Genomic DNA, 18,546 nt, shown 5'->3' with positions numbered 1-18,546 from the left:
TCCACCCTCGTAATATTATGTAACAGTCACATCAAATATAATACCATCAATAAGACAAGATATTTTTGAATAAAATGAACATAACAAGGAAAGGTATTACACACAAACTATATCAAATAGTTAAAATCTATCTACAACCATGATATATATATATGTATATATATATATTTAAATCAAACAAATTGCAAAATAATAAATGTGCGTCTTATACAATTACAATGGCTGCTTAAACTTAAAAATGAAAAAATTGTATCAATGTTTTAATAAATTATGATTATACCACATACATTGTATAAAAATTTTCAAAATGGAACACTTATATATTATAATAATTAATCAATGTTAAGTGAATTGTCAGGCTACGCTTTGAAAAAGAAGTTATTTTAATGAGACCAGGAGTTAAGAAAAGCGAGGAAATTTTAAACCATTATATACAGTTGTTTGATGGATTGTTTAGCGTATTTTCATTTATAAGATAAATAATTCCATTTTAAGTACAATAACAATTTGAATATATATATATTCAAAAAAAAATGTAAAAAAGAAGATAACGATGTGAGCGAGGGAATAGGAGTCGAAACCGGCAAAGATGAGACGACTACAGGCTAAAACCAGTAAGAAACCACTATATTCATGACTTGTAAAGATAGAAAAATCACAGCAATTAGAAACTCAGCACAAATGTTATTATTACAACAAATTTTTGGGTTTATATAATAAATATAAAATATATCTATATATATATATATTAAATAAATATATATATATAAATACACATATACATAAACAATTACGAACGAATTATGAGAGTAAACACTTTTTACAGATATTGAAGTTATACACCGAAAAAACCGGTTTCGAAATTAAATATATAAATCATTTAAACATCATAAACGGACGGTCAACATGAAGAATGCTGGCAATAGTTTTGGTCTCTAGTAGTTGTAGTTTGATATTTCTAGCTTAGCTGGTTTGAAGATCAAAGATACATTAATATCTAAAAGTTTCCATAATTGCCAGCAATCGACATGTTAAATGATCTAATGTAACTATAACATACTTCCAAAATGTATTTATATATATAATTATTTTTATTGTAATAACTCTATATAATAATAGTTATAAACATTCAATAATAATTAATAGACTAATAAAGAAAAAAAATGTGTTTATTTATTCTTATCCAAGACTTTTGTTTTTAAAGAACAGGTATACAAAAAAAAAAAAGATTAACGAAAAAACAAAGAGCGTGTCGTGAGAGCGCAATTGTGGGGCAGGTGGAAGATGAAGGGGGCGCAGTTTCTCGCGGAAGTGTGTAAATGTTTGTTTTGCTTTATTAAAATTATTATAGTTTTTTTTTTAAATTTGTTTATATTAAATATTTTAGTAAAAGAGTTAGTTGTCTCCAGTGGCTTCCTGGGGCTCATCGTTGTCTTGCGTATCAGACGTCCATAAAGTCAAGTTGTCACGTAACAATTGCATGATGAGCGTTGAATCCTTGTAGCTGTCTTCGTTTAATGTATCCAGCTCAGCAATCGCATCATCAAAAGCCTATAAAAATCAATATTTAAGTATTTGAATTGTAATGAATATGTATATTATTTGAAGAATATACAAATACAAAGCATTATGTTAAGTTATATGATCAATCCCTATTAAAAATACATTTAGAATATAACTATTAGTAAATACTAAATAGTATTACACATATACACGGGGGGCGATTCATTAACTGTAAATCAGTCAATATCTCTTGACAAAAGTTTCTTTAACTCTAGGAAATCAATTAATATTATGTATAATATTTTTGAAGTCCATGCAAATAATTTTACACATACATACCCAATTTAAATAATGTTGACAATATTTCAACAATATTTAGTTTTTTAAATACAAAATACATGTGTTATAACAATTAGAGATATTGACAGATTTAATGTTATATGACTAAGAACTTATAGAATTACTTACAAATTATTTAAACCTATTAAAGCAAAAAGCGGGAGATAATTATTTGTGCAGTTGTTTATTCAAATCAGTTCATAAATAATAACTATTATCAATAGTCCAAAAATATTGGGTTAGATATTAGAGAAGCTAGAAAATCACTCGTTAAAACCGTGGCAAATCATGAAAATGGAGATTTTTGAAAAGTAATTATAGAATAAAATTTTGGTTTAAAATTAATGTGAATAGTTTGCAAAATACATTATTTGTTATACAATTTTTAATTGCTATTTTAAAAACAATCATAAAGATAAGTTCATTTATTATTATAGTCCACCACTGAAAATAGTCAAACAACAATTTCTGGATTCATTGGGGAATGTAGGGGTACCTGTTTAGCCAAATGGCAAGCACGAGCTGGGGAGTTAATGATTTCATAATAGAAAACCGAAAAGTTCAATGCCAGTCCAAGTCTAATAGGATGAGTAGGTTGCATTTTCGACTTAGCAATATCAAACGCCTCCTGATATGCTTTTTGAGAATCGTCCACCACCCCTAAATACCAATAATAAAAACAAATGTGTTAAAATTTGTGAAATAAATACCTGTTTCGCCAGTTGGCAAGCTTTATCTGGTGAGTTTAGTATCTCGTAGAAAAACACGGAGAAATTTAATGCCAGACCCAATCTGATTGGATGTGTTGGTTGCATTTTTGCTTTACTGATTTCGAATGCATCCTGGTATGCTAGTTGAGAATCATCAACCACAGCTATGTTTATCACACAAAAAAATATTTTTAAATGACTAAATAAAAAAATATTAAAAGATTAGATAATAAAAAGTTAGTTAAACACAAAAAAGCATTATATATTATACTAAAATAATGTTAAATCCTAAATACTACAATTAATCAAATAAATATTAACAGACTATTTTTAAGATAAAACTCTGTATCCAATTTTTGGTTGCAATGTACTTTAAAATCAGTAAAATAATTTAATCCTCAAACAACTTCAGAAGAACGAAAGTTAATTATCATAACATCATTTTTAGATACTTAAAAATAATAATATTAAAATCAATCAGTGAAAACAAAATACATTTGTAATTCAATTGTAAAAATTATTTTGATTAAAAAATAATAAACAATTTAAATAGTGCACAGAAATAATACTCCTAAAGGCAAGGACATAAATAATTAGAGAATTACATTAATTATATAAGATAAAACCTAAACAGGCAGTAATGCACATAATATAATTCTTTTATCATCAGTTTTAGGATATTATTCTCCTCACACAATTTCAGAAGAACGAAAGTTATATTAATTAAACATCATTTGACGAAATATAATATAATATAATAATATGTATGGTACTAATAATTAATTCAACTTAAATTTCAATACTTGAAAAATTTCAGAATAATAGGTATTAACTAAAAATATTTAATAGTTCAAAATATGTATTATTTATAATCAGATATAAAAAAATTTTCTTCACTCAAAATCAGAAGAACGAAAGTTTTATTAATCAAACATCATTTAAAAAAATCATAAGTTCAATATTAATTAAATGTTTTATTTTGTTGTTGATTAACAATAGATGATTTAAAAATGTTAAGGGTTTTAAAATATTTAATATTTTATTTATTATCTAATTAGTTTAATAGAGAACATGTATCATCAGTTATAAAAAAAAATGATCTTCATACTAAATCAGTAGAACGAAAGTTATATTAAAACATCATTTGATCAAACATAATATTTAATTATCCAATAATAGATTGAATAACTTGAAATTAAATTTTAAAATATGAATTTAAATTCAATACAATTAAAAATATCAATACAGAGTTTCAAAATATATGAGTATTCAGCATAATATTATACTAAATTTGTAGTTGATTTATATCATCAGTTGTAAAAAAATGATCTTCATACTAAATCAGTAGAACGAAAGTTATATTAAAAACATCATATGATTTTACAACTACACTGTTAATGATTTTTAATAAAATACTATAAAACCATCAAAAAATATATTATGGAAAAATATTACGACAATTAATTTTTTTAAAACATTAACATACAATAGACAGCACATCAAATATTTAAGAATGTACCTCCACAATACGGCACTGGTTAAAGAAATTTATTATTTTTTGTTAAGTTTCCTTAAATATAATTAAATTTAAAAATTAATGATTAATAATCATATTAATACTGGTCAATGAAATTGAGAATAGCATATTGTTTGTTTTTAACATTCTTCATTGATGACATCATGCATGAGAGTGAATTTTAAAAGCAATATGTGATAATGACAAATGGTAAATTATTTATTTACTCTTATCTTACAAATGTCATTTAAAATACTGAATTCGTTAACACTAATTAGTTGTTTCAACTACTAATCAGTGAACCAAACTTAAAAATGTTAGTTTTAAAATGACATTAAGAACATAAAAATAAAATATACTAAAATTTTTCAACTAAAACCTTTTTTACAATATTAAATAAAATAATAATAAAAATATATAATAATAAATTACCAACAGTTTAAAACAAAAACTTATATATTTTTTAATTCTAAGAATATATTTGAAATTCAGACTTTTGTAACTAAATAAAATTTAAAAGTAATAGTTTAAATTATAAGTAACTATTACAGAGAAGAATGAACTTACCATTTCTAGTTTCGCCAGTAGCAACTTCTGCCAGGTACCTGTAATAATCACCCTTCATTTTAAGGTAGAAGACTTTGCTTTCAGCATTACTCGCTTTGGGGATTAGGTATTTGTCCAAAAGGTTCTGAAAGACAAATATTAAAAATCAATAATAATTAGTATTTGTGATATTTATAAATATAATTCATTAATACCTAATACGAAATTTATTCTTCAAATATAAATATTTTAAATCATTTAAATGAGTTTCAAGTTAAAATTAATTATAATGTTTTTATTTTTAAAATATATATAAATATATAACGAAGATCTATTTATCTATCATATCTAACTCAAAAGTGCAATAGCTGAAATCCCTGGATATCAAATTTAAAAGACCCATATCAATCACACATCTATTATAACATATTACTAATTTAATCTGTTATAATTTTTTTCTTTTTTAATTGTATACATATTGTGAGAATTATATTCAGCCATACAAAATAATTGTTTAAAGTGGAGACAAAATAGAATTTTTTTTTGTTTCGTTAAATAGATTTTACAACCAAATCAATCTAACTTGTATAATATACATTGCGATAACAAACATCAAAGTTAGATTTCTAATTTCCTACATAGTAAATGTAAGACAGACCACAAACCAATGCCACCTTATCTCTCAAATGAATAATTTATAAATTAGTAAAAAATGAAGTTAATGACATAATATTATTAAGTTTTTTTTCATAATACATATACATAACAACGACACACATTAATTTTATAAAAATAAGTACTAAACATACCAATACGTCGTAGCAAATGTCTCTGAGTTCCTTTTCAACCTTCTCCCGATACTCTCGTGCCATTTGTTGTTTCTTCTCAGAACCTTCTGTTTTTTGCTCAATTGAAGAAATAACTCGCCATGATGACCGCCGAGCACCTACAACATTTTTGTAGGCTACCGAAAGCAGATTGCGCTCTTCATTAGACAGTTCCACGCCAGTTTCGGTAACAGATTTCATTGAGCTAGCCATATCGTCGTACCGTTCCGCCTGCTCGGCCAGCTTGGCTCTCTGAACCGAGTCTTCTTTATCTCCAGACATTTGATATTTAACTTGACCAACAGACTAATTTAACCTGAACAGATAAACAATAATTAAATTGCATCAATATTAAATTTACCATAAAGTTATTCCTTAGTAGGTAAATTAAGACTTAATATATCAAGCAACTTGATATAAATAAGCATGCAGTACCAAGTAATGGTACTTAGAATAAAAATGAACACTAACTCTTATTATATTGTTTCAGAAATACAAATATAGCAAAAACAAGTCAGAAGTACAAATTTATACCAATTATGTGATAATATTGATAATGTTTGATTTAATCAATAAGTGTTTAATTTTCACAAGTTAACATTCGAATTTATATTGAGGTAAACTAATTAGATAATTTAATATGATTATCGAATAATGGGTATTAGGTACCTCCTACTAGTTAAAACTCATTAATCATTAGGTAACAAACAACACATCTTACAAGTTTCGTCAAGGTATATAATAAACTGTACACTGATAAGGCGGGTTTTTGGCCTCTCACAGACAAAAAAATATTTAGTGAAATTAACTAAATTTTTGAAGCGACGATTAGATGAGTGTAATTCGTAATATCAACACGTAAAACTACGAAACTATTTTTTAAAACATAATATTCAGTTAGGATTCAGTTTTATATATAGATTTACAAGAACGCGTCGCAGCAGCGGATCAGGGCGGTAACCGGATATTTCTAATCGACGTGTTTTACGGTATAAACCATCATAATTAAACGGGTCCGTTTCGTCGGCTGCTGCGAAACAACAAAACTCTATATTTGGAAACCCATAGGATCGGGGGGGAAAAAAAATCGAAACACCGTTTCCCACACGGCCAGCAGCGGTGCACGGCGGCAATGGTGGCCCGGGGTCGAATTAGCGTCCGATCAATTTATTCAGACCTACGACGTAACGGCGCCGCCTAACGAGGCGCACCGCCGCCGTCGCTCGCGGTGCACACCGTCATTGTTTGCCGAAAGGATTTACCCGCGCGCGACATGGGTTCCACCTGGTTACCTACCGATCAAAAAAACCGTATGCGGCGACGTGCGTACGAGCGCGCGAGTAGTGACACACAGTCGTGGAATGCGTTTGCCGCATAGAGACCCCTCCCCCCCGCCCTAGCACGACCATCGACGACTGGCGGAAGGTGTGTTCGGGTGAAAACCATGCGGCGACAGCCAGGCGGACGGACTTTGGAGAGTGATAAAAAAAAAAACAAAAAAAAAAAAAACGACGAAATAAATTTTTATTTTTTAAAAAACGTTCAAACGCGTCGTCGTTTCGGACAGACGGTCGGGCTCCTCCACCTAATCCCAGCCGGCTGGGGAATGTGCGCGCGATAAAAATAGATCATAGATCACACACACCGGCCGCTGCGGTCGGCGAGCCGACGACCACCGCACGGTGAGACCGTCGTCGCGTACCGTGTGTACAACAAACTCACCTATAATGGACGTGAACACGGCCAATGTGATAGAAAATATTGCGCCGCTGCGGCTATAGGAGACGGACGACGCGAATGTTGTACGCGATCACTGTTAACACTGCCGGTACGCGACGACGACGACGGAAGAGGGCGGTACGCTAGTCGAGAGAAAAAAAAATTGGTTCTCGGTAAAATTTCCTTTATTTTTATATTTATACATACATGACAATACGCGTGTGTTAAAAAATTATTAGTACGGAGCAACTGCGTATAATATGTGTATGTACGTGCGCTCGTGTGTGTCTGTGAGTAGCATGTACGCGCGCGCGCGCGGGCGCGTGTTCCACAGCCGGACGAGAGATTGAAAAACACAAGACGGAGTGCGCGATAGAAGGGTGGTTACGGCGGAGTGGTGTGATGATGGTGTTCGGTGAAACGGGGGTCGAGCGAGCGGCGGACGCTGCGTCCTACCCCCACCACGCGACGTGCGTGGCCGCGGCACAATCGCGCGCCACAATCGATTGTGCGTGCGAGGGCACACCGTGATTTGCGTTTGAATAATTTTGGCGCGATGCGCGTTTTGGGTACATTTTTGGCGTGCGAAGGGACGTTTTTCGGATTTCTTCACGAAAACCACAGCGCGTTCGGGCTGCTTTTCGGCAATATAATTGTAATATTAAAACGTAATAAATCGTATTCTGATCGGATCACTCGGATCGGGAAATATGTTTCGTCCAGACAACACGCATATTATTGTGCGTCATCTCGACGGCCCGGGTCTACGATATATTCCGGTTATGGTCAGTGTGGCGTGAACGACGACGTCATCGTCGACGGTACTCGTAGTAATCGCCGATTTTTACGTAATAGTTTACCGGCGGCCGATAATCACGGTACGGCACGTTTTAGGCGACACGAGACGTGATTTTTCAACGGTGGGGTGGTGATGGTCGAGAGGGGATACGGGAGCTGGACGTGAAAATCGAAATACGATACGGGAATTAAGGGGGAACGTGCACGGCGACTGTGTTTTGTACCTATTTTTCGTGCATCGTCGTACGGCTACAATAGCAATAATAATAATATAATATTATTATTCCGAGGTAATAATATAATATCGATATATGATTCACGGTATGCACACAGGTACACGTACATTCGACGATACAATTGTAGCGTGCGTGTGTGTGTAAAAATACGCAGAGGCGCATGCGCGTTGCTGGGCGTGTGTACGAGAGAGCACAAGGATCGATCGATAGGTATGTGCGCGCGCGCACGCGTGTGTGTGTGTGCGCGTGGACGTGGATGTCGGCCCCCGGGATTGTTGCCGCCGCCGCAACTGCACCACCGCTCGAACGTGACAGGCGCGAAGGCGAACGGACGGGCGAGCGGAGAACGAGCGCGCGCGCGCCGGATGGCTCGCCGATGAGATATGGCAACAGCGGTTTTGTTTTCGTCATGGATTTAACGTCCGCCGCCGCTGCGTGTACACGACAAACCGGACGACCGGCAGCGGCTATATATATATATATATTATATATTATTATTATTATTACATAGCGTAAACTGCGGTAGCACCGGCGACGTCTGGCCGAGCGTGCGCGATTGGAATCGGAAATAAGTGTCCGCCGCCCATCATCCTCATTGCGCACGAAACACACACCGCACCCCATGGTCGGGTTTCCGAAGGGGGCATCGTTGTATTATGCAAAACTTTTTTACGCATTAGATTAAAACAAATCGCTATCTGGATTTCCGAATCCCCGCTCTATACCCATCCACCATCTCGTCGTCGGGGCATACGTCTCGAATGTCACACAAACAATAACAATTATAAACAAGTCGAAACTGTTACGAAACGTCGTATTAGGTCTCTATAGGATGACGAAATATTATAACAATACAATTTATGGAAATATAATATTGCGACGCCAATAGATAACCGCGAGACAGAAGAGAAAATTCTGTCTACGGAAAACTGTCATAACGGAAATTTTAGAGACGCGTATGATGCGAACGGTACATATATATAATATTCGAACCCACGTCTACCTACTCGTACAAATAATAAGGTCAATGTCTTTTATGGACATGTAATGGATGGGACTTTGGGAATGCCGCCACCACAGCGTTTTAATAAAATGCTAAACGATTATATTATATAAAATCATTGATGATAATTTATTATCTATAACTAAATTGATGTTGGAGTAAACAGATATTAAAAAATAGGTGCGCGAGCATGCGTGCGTTACGTCTTTACGAAATTGTTATAGGACTAAAAATCGATTCGGTGTTCTTTTGATGAGAATAAAGTAAACACTTGAATAAATAAACCTAACCATCATTCTTTATATATAAACGAGTATGTATATTTTTGAGTCAATGAAGGCCTGTTTGTTAATTATATTGTTATTTTAACAGCAATATTACAAAAATAAAAACAATAAGTAATGCTTAGCTAATACTAATCCAATATACCTACTATTAGCTATTTAAAGTATAAGAATTTTTAATAATTATTAAGTTAAAAATATAAAATAGAATAGATCAACATTTTAAACGATTAAATATTATACCATGTTATGATTAAATGCTCGTACCTTTAAATTACTAAATTTATAAAATAAAAAAGTATGTATGTCATAACATAGCCACAGTTAAATTAAACAAGACAGTGTTATTTACCTACCAAAACATTCGACAGCAAATAAATCCAATATTTATCATCTAAATAAAAAGAGTAAAGTGTAGATGTATTATAAAAATAAAACCACAAAAAATACAAATGGTATTATAAGAGATTAACATAAACTTTATCAATTAGTGTACTTAAAATTTTAGTTTACACATAAATTTGATATTCAAAATTTAAACAATCGTTAACAGTTATATGTATGTTAATTAATTTTAAAATAAATAATTATAGTAAAATAAACATTAGATCTATCTAATTATCTGAATAAAAAACATTCCTTTTGTAAAATAATAGGAGTACCTAATATGTATTGAATGAACTTAATAATGTTGGTTTGATAAATAATAAGAATACAGTTAAGTAGGACGTAAATGAAACTATCATAGTATGTCATAAAGTATGTAATTGAAACATCATACCTAGCTCAGTTCCAGGTCTAAAAACATATTAAATTATTTATTTTATATTCATTGATATTTATCCCTAAACTATGCTCACATATACATGTAAACGTGTAATAATCTAAACAAAATTTAAAGAAGTTACATCACATTGTAGATAGGTCGTTCATTTAATAAAACTTTTTTAGAATACATAGTAAATAATTTTAAACTATAGGTATTAATATAACATTAAAACCATCATCGCTTAACTTGGGCATAAAATAAATTAATACAACAATTTTACCTATAAAAATTACACAATTTAATACTAACTGATATTTGAAATTGATAAAAGAGTTGGAGATACTCCACTATGTATTATGAATAATGAATGTTATAGTATATTGACATATACGACTATACATATGTAGGTACTCCATTTGCAAATATTAAGATATAGGCTATAAATCCAAACAAACATACCTATTAGCACTAATTCAATTATAAAACACAAATTAATTCTCTACGTTATAAACATATAAGGTTGATATAAAAGCATATTAATTCTTAAAACTGTTTACCAGAGAAAATAATATTATAAGCATGCCTTTATCATAATAGAATCTCATTGAAATACATTAGATATCAAATTTATATGAATTTTAGTTAGAAACTAATGCTCTTAATTAAAAAAAAATCTCCCTAGTTTAAAGATTAATATTATCATTACTAAATAAGCAAAATAACTAACAGTGTAATTGTTTATAATGAACCAACACTAATAAGAATAATGACTGAAATAGATATTTCAAAGAAAAGCCTATCTCTAAACGATCATAAAATCAAAGAAATAATTTAAAAAATACAATCATAATGCAGACATCATGGCAAGTTTATAATTGTTAGAGGTAACTTTATAATTATAAACGACATAAACATTCAATACCAATATTAATAAAACTGAATACATTCATTTATGAAGGGTCAGATGTGTATTAATATTAAGTGCTAACTGTTATATACAAGACAGACACGTCTGGAGGTAGATGTATACACGTGGATTAGTATAAACAGTTGACAATTGTCATAAGATACTGAAATTTTTAAAACCCATGTCATGATCAGAGAACCTGTAGTAGCTACTAGCTACGAGATCAACAGTAAGTACCACGAGGACGAGGGTGATAAAACAACACATTTGTGATATATTCACGTTTAAATATACATATAAAATAAAGTCAATGTTATCGCGCACAAAAGATTGATTTCATAACAGTGGTTTCGTCATACCTGTACGGCAAAATTTCGCCAAAGGGGTTCCAAATTGACTGCGGCGGTCGTCTTATTTCAGACAAGTCTTCCAATAAATGGTGTTTTGCCGAATTCACTGCACTTCACGAGTAACGTTAAGTAGACGACTGCTCTGCTACTGCTACTGTTATTGATTCCAAATCAGCGATCACATGAAATAATCGAAAAACGTGTGTGTGAGTTAGATGTTATAGTCATATGATATTATAAATTTATGGCTAGTCGGTATTCGGTAATACGGCAATTTATGTGTATGCGTGTTTGTGTATGTGTGTATAAAGTAATAGTAAAATTATTAGGAAGAGAAAAAATTCAATCAAACCTGCTGTTTTAAGTATGCGTGACCGGATACGTGATGCGTTTTTGTTGGAAAACTATTCAGTATTCACTTGGCAGCCATGTTTGATACGGTCTTGTAGAACCGGCATTGCGCACGCGAGGGCAGCACTTGTTCGGCGGCAGTGTTGAGTCACACGACCGCAACCAACCTGCGCTATGCATGGTCGCCAACGTGACACCAAAGTGTATTTGTAACCAAGGTGTAATAATAAAATGGATTATCTTAAATCGTAGCTTACCTTAGATCCAAGTACACAGATAACCGATCCAAATGTTATGAAAAAGATAAGATAATGCGCGTAAACATTTTTGGACGTTTGGTGCCAAATTTTGCATTTTTACTCAAATTTACTAACTTACTGTCTTACTATTGATTAGTATTACCACTTACCAGTGTGGCAGTGTTCACCGAGTAACAAATTACACTAATTGTCTAATTAGTAATTGCAATTTGCAGTCCGCAAGACTGATGGTGGCTTTAGTTAATTGTGAATGCATTGTAATTGGTTATAAATATTATAATACCAGAATACCTCAGTATCTACCTAAAAATTAATATTAATTACTACATTCTTTTATACTGTTTTTAATTTTTATGTATAAATTTAATTGTTGAACAACTTAAAAGTTATCCACAAAATATAAATACTATTTTTAAAATTCTTAGGCTAGGAACACACGGGCGTTATTTTAACGCGTGACATTCATACCGCGCTGTAATTTTACGACGCTTTGGTTAAAATATATTAAAATGAATAGAGCAGAAGTCAAATATCGTGCGATATTTCGAAAACAGTCGCGTGCATCATGACTTTACTGCACGGTAAAATAAAGCCTGTGTGTTCCCAGCTAATCAATAGGTACACAATTAAATAGTTTTAATCATGAAAATGTTTTTGTATTTCAAAATTATTTTAATTTTAACAGATCACTTTGAATATTATGTTTTTCTAAACTTTTTATTTTATTTTCTGTAACTTTTTTCACGTAAGGTATTTGTTAAATACATCCTGAAATGTATTTTTTTTAATTACCATTTATTACTAATTATATTATACAATAATAAAGAATAATAACATTTAAAACAGCATGAAAAAAGACATTAAAAAACAACATTAAGTCTAATTATGAATAAATGAATATTATATTATTCAATTATACATATACCTACATAAGTATAATTTTTCTTTAATGTACTCGCATGTGTACAACATCTAAGTAATTTTATTTTAAATATTTTCTTTAAGTTGTGTTAAGGTAGTTAGGTTATACATTGTCCCGCAATGTATATTGTGATCTACGGTTTATACTATTGAATAAAAGAACGATTTACAAGAACCTAAGTTATGTTTTCAGCACGGACTAAAATAGATTGTTGCAAAACGTATATATTATGTTCAATTGACAGATGTAAAAGATTTAAAATCATGAAATGCTACAATTACAATATAAATAAAAATAAATGAAGATAATAAGTATAATGAGTATTTGAGCCTTGATCGAGCTATACTCAGAATCAGATATTCACAACCACCGCTATAGACATTATATATTAACTAAATCTGTGCTCACTGCACACAATGGCACAGCACACTATAATAGACACTACTCGACGTCTCGACTACTCATCATGCTACTCACATTAGTCGGGTCTATAAATAATTATCATATATTATGTTATCGCAGACCGTGATCGTCGAGTGATAAGCAATTATTCGAAAAATGATAAGGAATCGAGTTATGATAATCGAAATTATTGCATGGAAAAATCAACAAGTTTTATTTTTACCTTTTGTATCACATTTTTTTGATGTATGAATGATGAGATAGCAGCTACAATTGCTGCTTCGACTACAGTCGCCGGTTTAGGGGGGTTGGCTGTACTGCAGTTATGGACGCGTGGCGCCACCATTTTCCAGTGGAAAACCATAGCACTACACTTGTATCGCACATTCGCACCATATCTCGTGATTGGCGATTCGATACTATTTTTCACACAATTCCAAACACGTTTTTTTTCTGTCTACGTCGATCAATTCCTTAATGCAGTGATTGGGTTTTCAAATATTAATCTGTGTATGTAATACGTGACGCGTTGGTACCGACAAACGACGGCAGATATGTCCAATAACGCGGCCCCGGACTCTTGGGAGGAAGATGAATTAACTGATTCGAGTGCCGCTGATTTACAGCAGAAACTCACCAAATTGAACGTTAACGCGGTGGAGTTTGTCCCGTCGTTCGGCTCGTTTTCGTCCAAGTCGGACGGAGTTGATGGTGAACCTCAAGACGAAACTGCCGGCGGTGGTGACAAGAAAACTACCAGTAAGTAGTACCGGTTTTAAGGTTATGACGTGTCCTAATTTATTGGGACTGTCTGTTATTTGTAGACGTGGATGGCATAGGAGACCCGTTGGCTGGTGACACTGGCGGAGGGGCTTCAACTGCCGTGCTCGATTCTTGGGAAGACGGTGCATCCAGTACTCCTGAAGATGGTACTGCCAAACCCATTGTCGAGACTGATAATGGTATTGACGTCGACATTGATGTGGACGGTGATGAAGAAAAACCTAAACCCATTCCCAAAAAGGCTGTTGAAGAGTCTGAGCCAAAACCTAAAAAAGAACATATCAATATTGTCATTATTGGACACGTAGGTAAGACTCGAACAGTTATATACTACATTTCATTTCAAAGTAATAATATCAATCAAATCAATTAAAAATGTTGCTTTAAAAGACAGCTTAAATTGGATGTACCTATGTATTTATATTCATATATTCACATAGTCTAAATTAAGTATTTAGACTTGGGTAATTTAAATATACATTTTGGTAGTTATATCTCAATTTAATTGTTTATTTATGAAAGATTTGTCTTGATTTTTCAAAAAATGTTCTGTGGCTATAGATAATTTGTTTATCTCTGAAAATAGTTAAATTTGTAAATGGAAATTAAATTATTTAGTTAATGTATAAAATTTGCTAAGTACTGGTATAATTTCTTTTAATTTATTAAAAGTCTTAATTCTTAAAACTAAATAAACAATTTTATAAATAATTGAATTAGCTAGTATATTTGTTGTATGAATATATTATAGGTTAATTTTGTAACATTTTGTTACTAGTTTTCAATACAAAATTTGGTTATAAATTGACTTACACATTTTGCTTATTATCCAAAGTATCTATCATAATATTCTAACTTATTGTGTGTATTTTTTTTAATTATCCACAATTTATGTTAAACATATACCTAATACTAAAAATCTATCTTTCTTATATACCTAACTTAATATATATTTAAAACATTTATATTAGTACCTACACCAAATGGTTGCTGTTATGGATAAATTAATTTGGCGAACTTAAAAATTATAAATTATTTGATAATATTAATCTTATTTAATTTGTATTAATTTTTCATTGTATTTTTGAGATTTAATTTTAAATCTTTAAGAAATTTTGTCGATGTTCACTATTGACATTTTTTTCATCCAATATTATGAATTTGTATTTTAATGAATGCCTAATTAAGTTACATAGTAGTATATATTTTTGTACAATATTTATTTTTCTTACTTCATTTATATAAAATAAATTATTTAAATTTAAAAGAACATGTATTTTACTTTTTATGATGTATACCATTACCAATTTAATTAGATGCTGGAAAATCAACAATTGGTGGTCAAATTATGGCACTAACTGGTATGGTCGATAAAAGAACTTTAGATAAATATGAAAAAGAAGCAAAAGAAAGAAGCAGAGAATCCTGGTATTTATCATGGGCATTAGATACCAATCAAGAAGGTAAATTTTATAATTATTAAATTAATAGTCTCATATTTTTCTAGATAAAATGCTAAACTATGTATTATTTATTTTAATTCTTTAGAAAGAGAGAAAGGTAAAACTGTTGAAGTTGGCCGAGCATATTTTGAAACCGAGAGAAAGCATTTTACTATATTGGATGCACCTGGTCATAAAAGTTTTGTGCCCAACATGATTGGTGGAACTGCTCAAGCTGATTTAGCTGTTTTGGTATGTCAATAATTACTAGCTTATCAATATTTTATTGATGTTAATATTTGAAATAAACTTATAATTTACTAATATTAATTTGTGTTATAAAATAATTAAATAAATAATCTATATTTTATCATACTCACATTTCTATTCAAAAGATGTAGTTTTTAATTATTATGATAAGTGTCAATGTTTAAAATTAATATAAATTTGTTCATTTACTTCATTTTGTATTGAATATTAATTTTATTTATAATTTTGATTATTAGGTTATTTCTGCTCGTAAAGGTGAATTTGAAACTGGATTTGATCGTGGTGGTCAGACCCGAGAACATGCTATGTTAGCAAAAACAGCAGGTGTTAAACATATGTTGGTGTTAATAAATAAAATGGACGACTCAACTGTCCTGTGGTCTAAAGCAAGATATGAAGAATGTAGAGACAAAATTTTACCTTACTTGAAAAAGCTTGGATTCAATGTAGCTAAAGATTTAACATTTATGCCTGTATCTGGTCAAACCGGTTTAGGTTTAAAAGACCAAGTTGATGAATCTATATGTCCCTGGTATAGGTAAGGAGTCTAATATTTTTTTTTTCATCTAATTACATACTAAATTTTTTGTTTATTTTTCAGAGGGCCAGCTTTTATTCCATTTATTGACAATTTACCTTTATTAAATCGTAGTTCAGATGGCCCTTTTATAATGCCTGTTGTAGAAAAATATAAAGACATGGGAACTGTACTCATGGGAAAAGTAGAATCTGGCCAAGCAAGAAAAACACAAACACTAGTATTAATGCCAAATAGAGTATGTTTTTTTATTTTAATGTGCTTAACCACATTTTCTCCTATTATTTTACTGATATTATTTACTATTTATAGACAACTGTAATTGTTGACCAATTGTGGTCAGATGATGAAGAAGTTACCTTGGTTGGACCAGGTGAAAATATTAAAGTTAAACTAAAAGGAGTTGAAGAAGAAGACGTTTCTCCTGGTTTTATTTTATGTGATCCAATTAATCCAGTTAAGACTTGTCGTATATTTGATGGACAGGTATAAATCATATAATATTTAAATTTATAGAATTTTTTCATTGGTCATTTTTAATTTCAGGTTGTCATATTAGAGCATAAAAGCATTATTTGTGCTGGATACTCAGCAGTAATGCATGTCCACTGTGTTGCTGAAGTAGTTGAAGTTAAGGTAAATAATCATAAAATTAGAGTTGTGTTGTAAATTTATTTTTAAAATACAAGTGTGTAATATGATTTTGTTTTGATTTATTTTTTTTCAGGCATTAATATGCTTAGTTGATAGAAAAACTGGAATGAAATCAAATATGAGGCCGAGATTTGTTAAGCAAGATCAAGTAGTCATTATGAGGCTTGAATGTTCTGGTGTTGTTTGTCTCGAGGAATTCAAACTTTTCCCACAAATGGGTAGATTCACACTTCGAGACGAAGGTTTGTACATTGTTTAATTATGTAGACTTTCTATTAATTTTCATAACTTTTGAACTTTTGATGAGTTATATTAAAATAAGTGACATAAAAATTGGTACAATCAAAAATAAAAACATCCATTGTATGTATTTCACTTTTATGCATACACTTCACAAATTGTTATTAACTTAGCTAAAAGTGTGAAAAATCTATACTAAACTTTTGGGAAAATTAAATCAATAAGTACTAACTATTTTTAAGCTAAACATATAATGTTCTATTCTGAAATTTTAAATTAAAGTAGATTGTAAATATTTTTAAAATTAGCCGTGTTCATTGGTATTTTTACACTTTACACAACATAAAAAGGCCATTTACTTCTATAGTAATTAACGTTTTAAACTTTTGACTTTTAACTTTTGGTTCATGTTGACATTGAATGTTAGTAAAAAATATTAAACCAATAATTTTGGTAGAACTTTTTAATTATTGATTTTCCTCTCATTAATAATTGTTTTAATAAATTGTTATATTATTTAATTAATTTAAAAAAAATTAATCCTTTTAATTATAATTATTTTTAAATATGGTGGGATTTATTAAATTTAAAAATTTTAACTGATTTAATGTCACATTCATATTTACAATTATGACTGCATAATCTGCCATTTATCATTGGTTGTAAATATATCAATGGCAATTATGAAAAAACTAGTTACTGTTTAACTGCATAGTTTACAAGGCTTTAAATTTAATGTTTTTATGTCAAGTTATCAATGAAGAAATTGTTTTAACTATTTTATTTTTATTTTTAGGTAAAACTATTGCTATTGGAAAAGTGTTGAAAATAATTGAATAGATGAGCTTATTTATGTTGAAACCTTTAAGTTAAAAACGATGGGCGACATATATATATATATTTTATAACTTAATTTTTTTCATTTATTTTTTATGATAAAAAAAAAAAATGTTGAACTCAAAAAAAATATGCTGATCCTTTTTATTATGTAAGAAATCTAATATTTATATAGCCACATCTAACGGACACTTGTTATTGTTGATTGATAGTTAATGTGTGCCTTATACCGGGCAGTTTTTTTTCTTTTTTACATAGCTTGTATATGTTAAATAATTACATAGACTATGTAAAAAAAAAAAATGTTACTAATAATTATATTTATCTCTAAATCATTGAA

General features: G+C 30.5%; 2 protein-coding genes across 6 annotated transcripts; one reads left to right on the top strand and one right to left on the bottom strand.

The window, feature by feature from the left end:
• Positions 1-1,151: 1,151 nt before the first annotated feature.
• On the bottom strand, positions 1,152-12,024 carry LOC114121101 (14-3-3 protein zeta). 5 transcript variants are annotated; one of them, XM_027983275.2, is made up of 6 exons: positions 11,860-12,024; positions 11,517-11,661; positions 5,424-5,757; positions 4,636-4,759; positions 2,339-2,502; positions 1,152-1,551 (listed from the first exon to the last, which is right to left on the bottom strand). In XM_027983275.2, exons 3-6 carry the CDS (start codon positions 5,721-5,723, stop codon positions 1,396-1,398), a joined length of 744 nt encoding a protein of 247 aa, XP_027839076.1. In that variant the 5' UTR covers positions 5,724-5,757; positions 11,517-11,661; positions 11,860-12,024; the 3' UTR covers positions 1,152-1,395. The 5 variants fall into 5 exon arrangements, with proteins under 5 accessions (XP_027839076.1, XP_027839073.1, XP_027839074.1 ...); XM_027983272.2 differs by lacking the exon at positions 2,339-2,502 and adding an exon at positions 2,553-2,716 and having other exon boundaries at positions 11,860-12,023; XM_027983273.2 differs by lacking the exon at positions 2,339-2,502 and adding an exon at positions 2,553-2,716 and having other exon boundaries at positions 11,517-11,658; positions 11,860-12,015.
• A 1,789-nt stretch (positions 12,025-13,813) lies between these two features.
• Positions 13,814-18,546, top strand: LOC114121092 (eukaryotic peptide chain release factor GTP-binding subunit ERF3A). Its single transcript, XM_027983259.2, has 10 exons — positions 13,814-14,201; positions 14,267-14,533; positions 15,542-15,688; positions 15,774-15,919; positions 16,174-16,475; positions 16,539-16,713; positions 16,788-16,961; positions 17,022-17,111; positions 17,203-17,371; positions 18,166-18,546. Exons 1-10 carry the CDS (start codon positions 13,997-13,999, stop codon positions 18,207-18,209), a joined length of 1,719 nt encoding a protein of 572 aa, XP_027839060.1. The 5' UTR covers positions 13,814-13,996; the 3' UTR covers positions 18,210-18,546.

This window comes from Aphis gossypii, chromosome 3 (assembly GCF_020184175.1).
Source record: "Aphis gossypii isolate Hap1 chromosome 3, ASM2018417v2, whole genome shotgun sequence".
Taxonomy (NCBI): Eukaryota; Metazoa; Arthropoda; class Insecta; order Hemiptera; family Aphididae; genus Aphis; species Aphis gossypii.
This window is presented reverse-complemented; position numbering and strand designations above follow the sequence as displayed.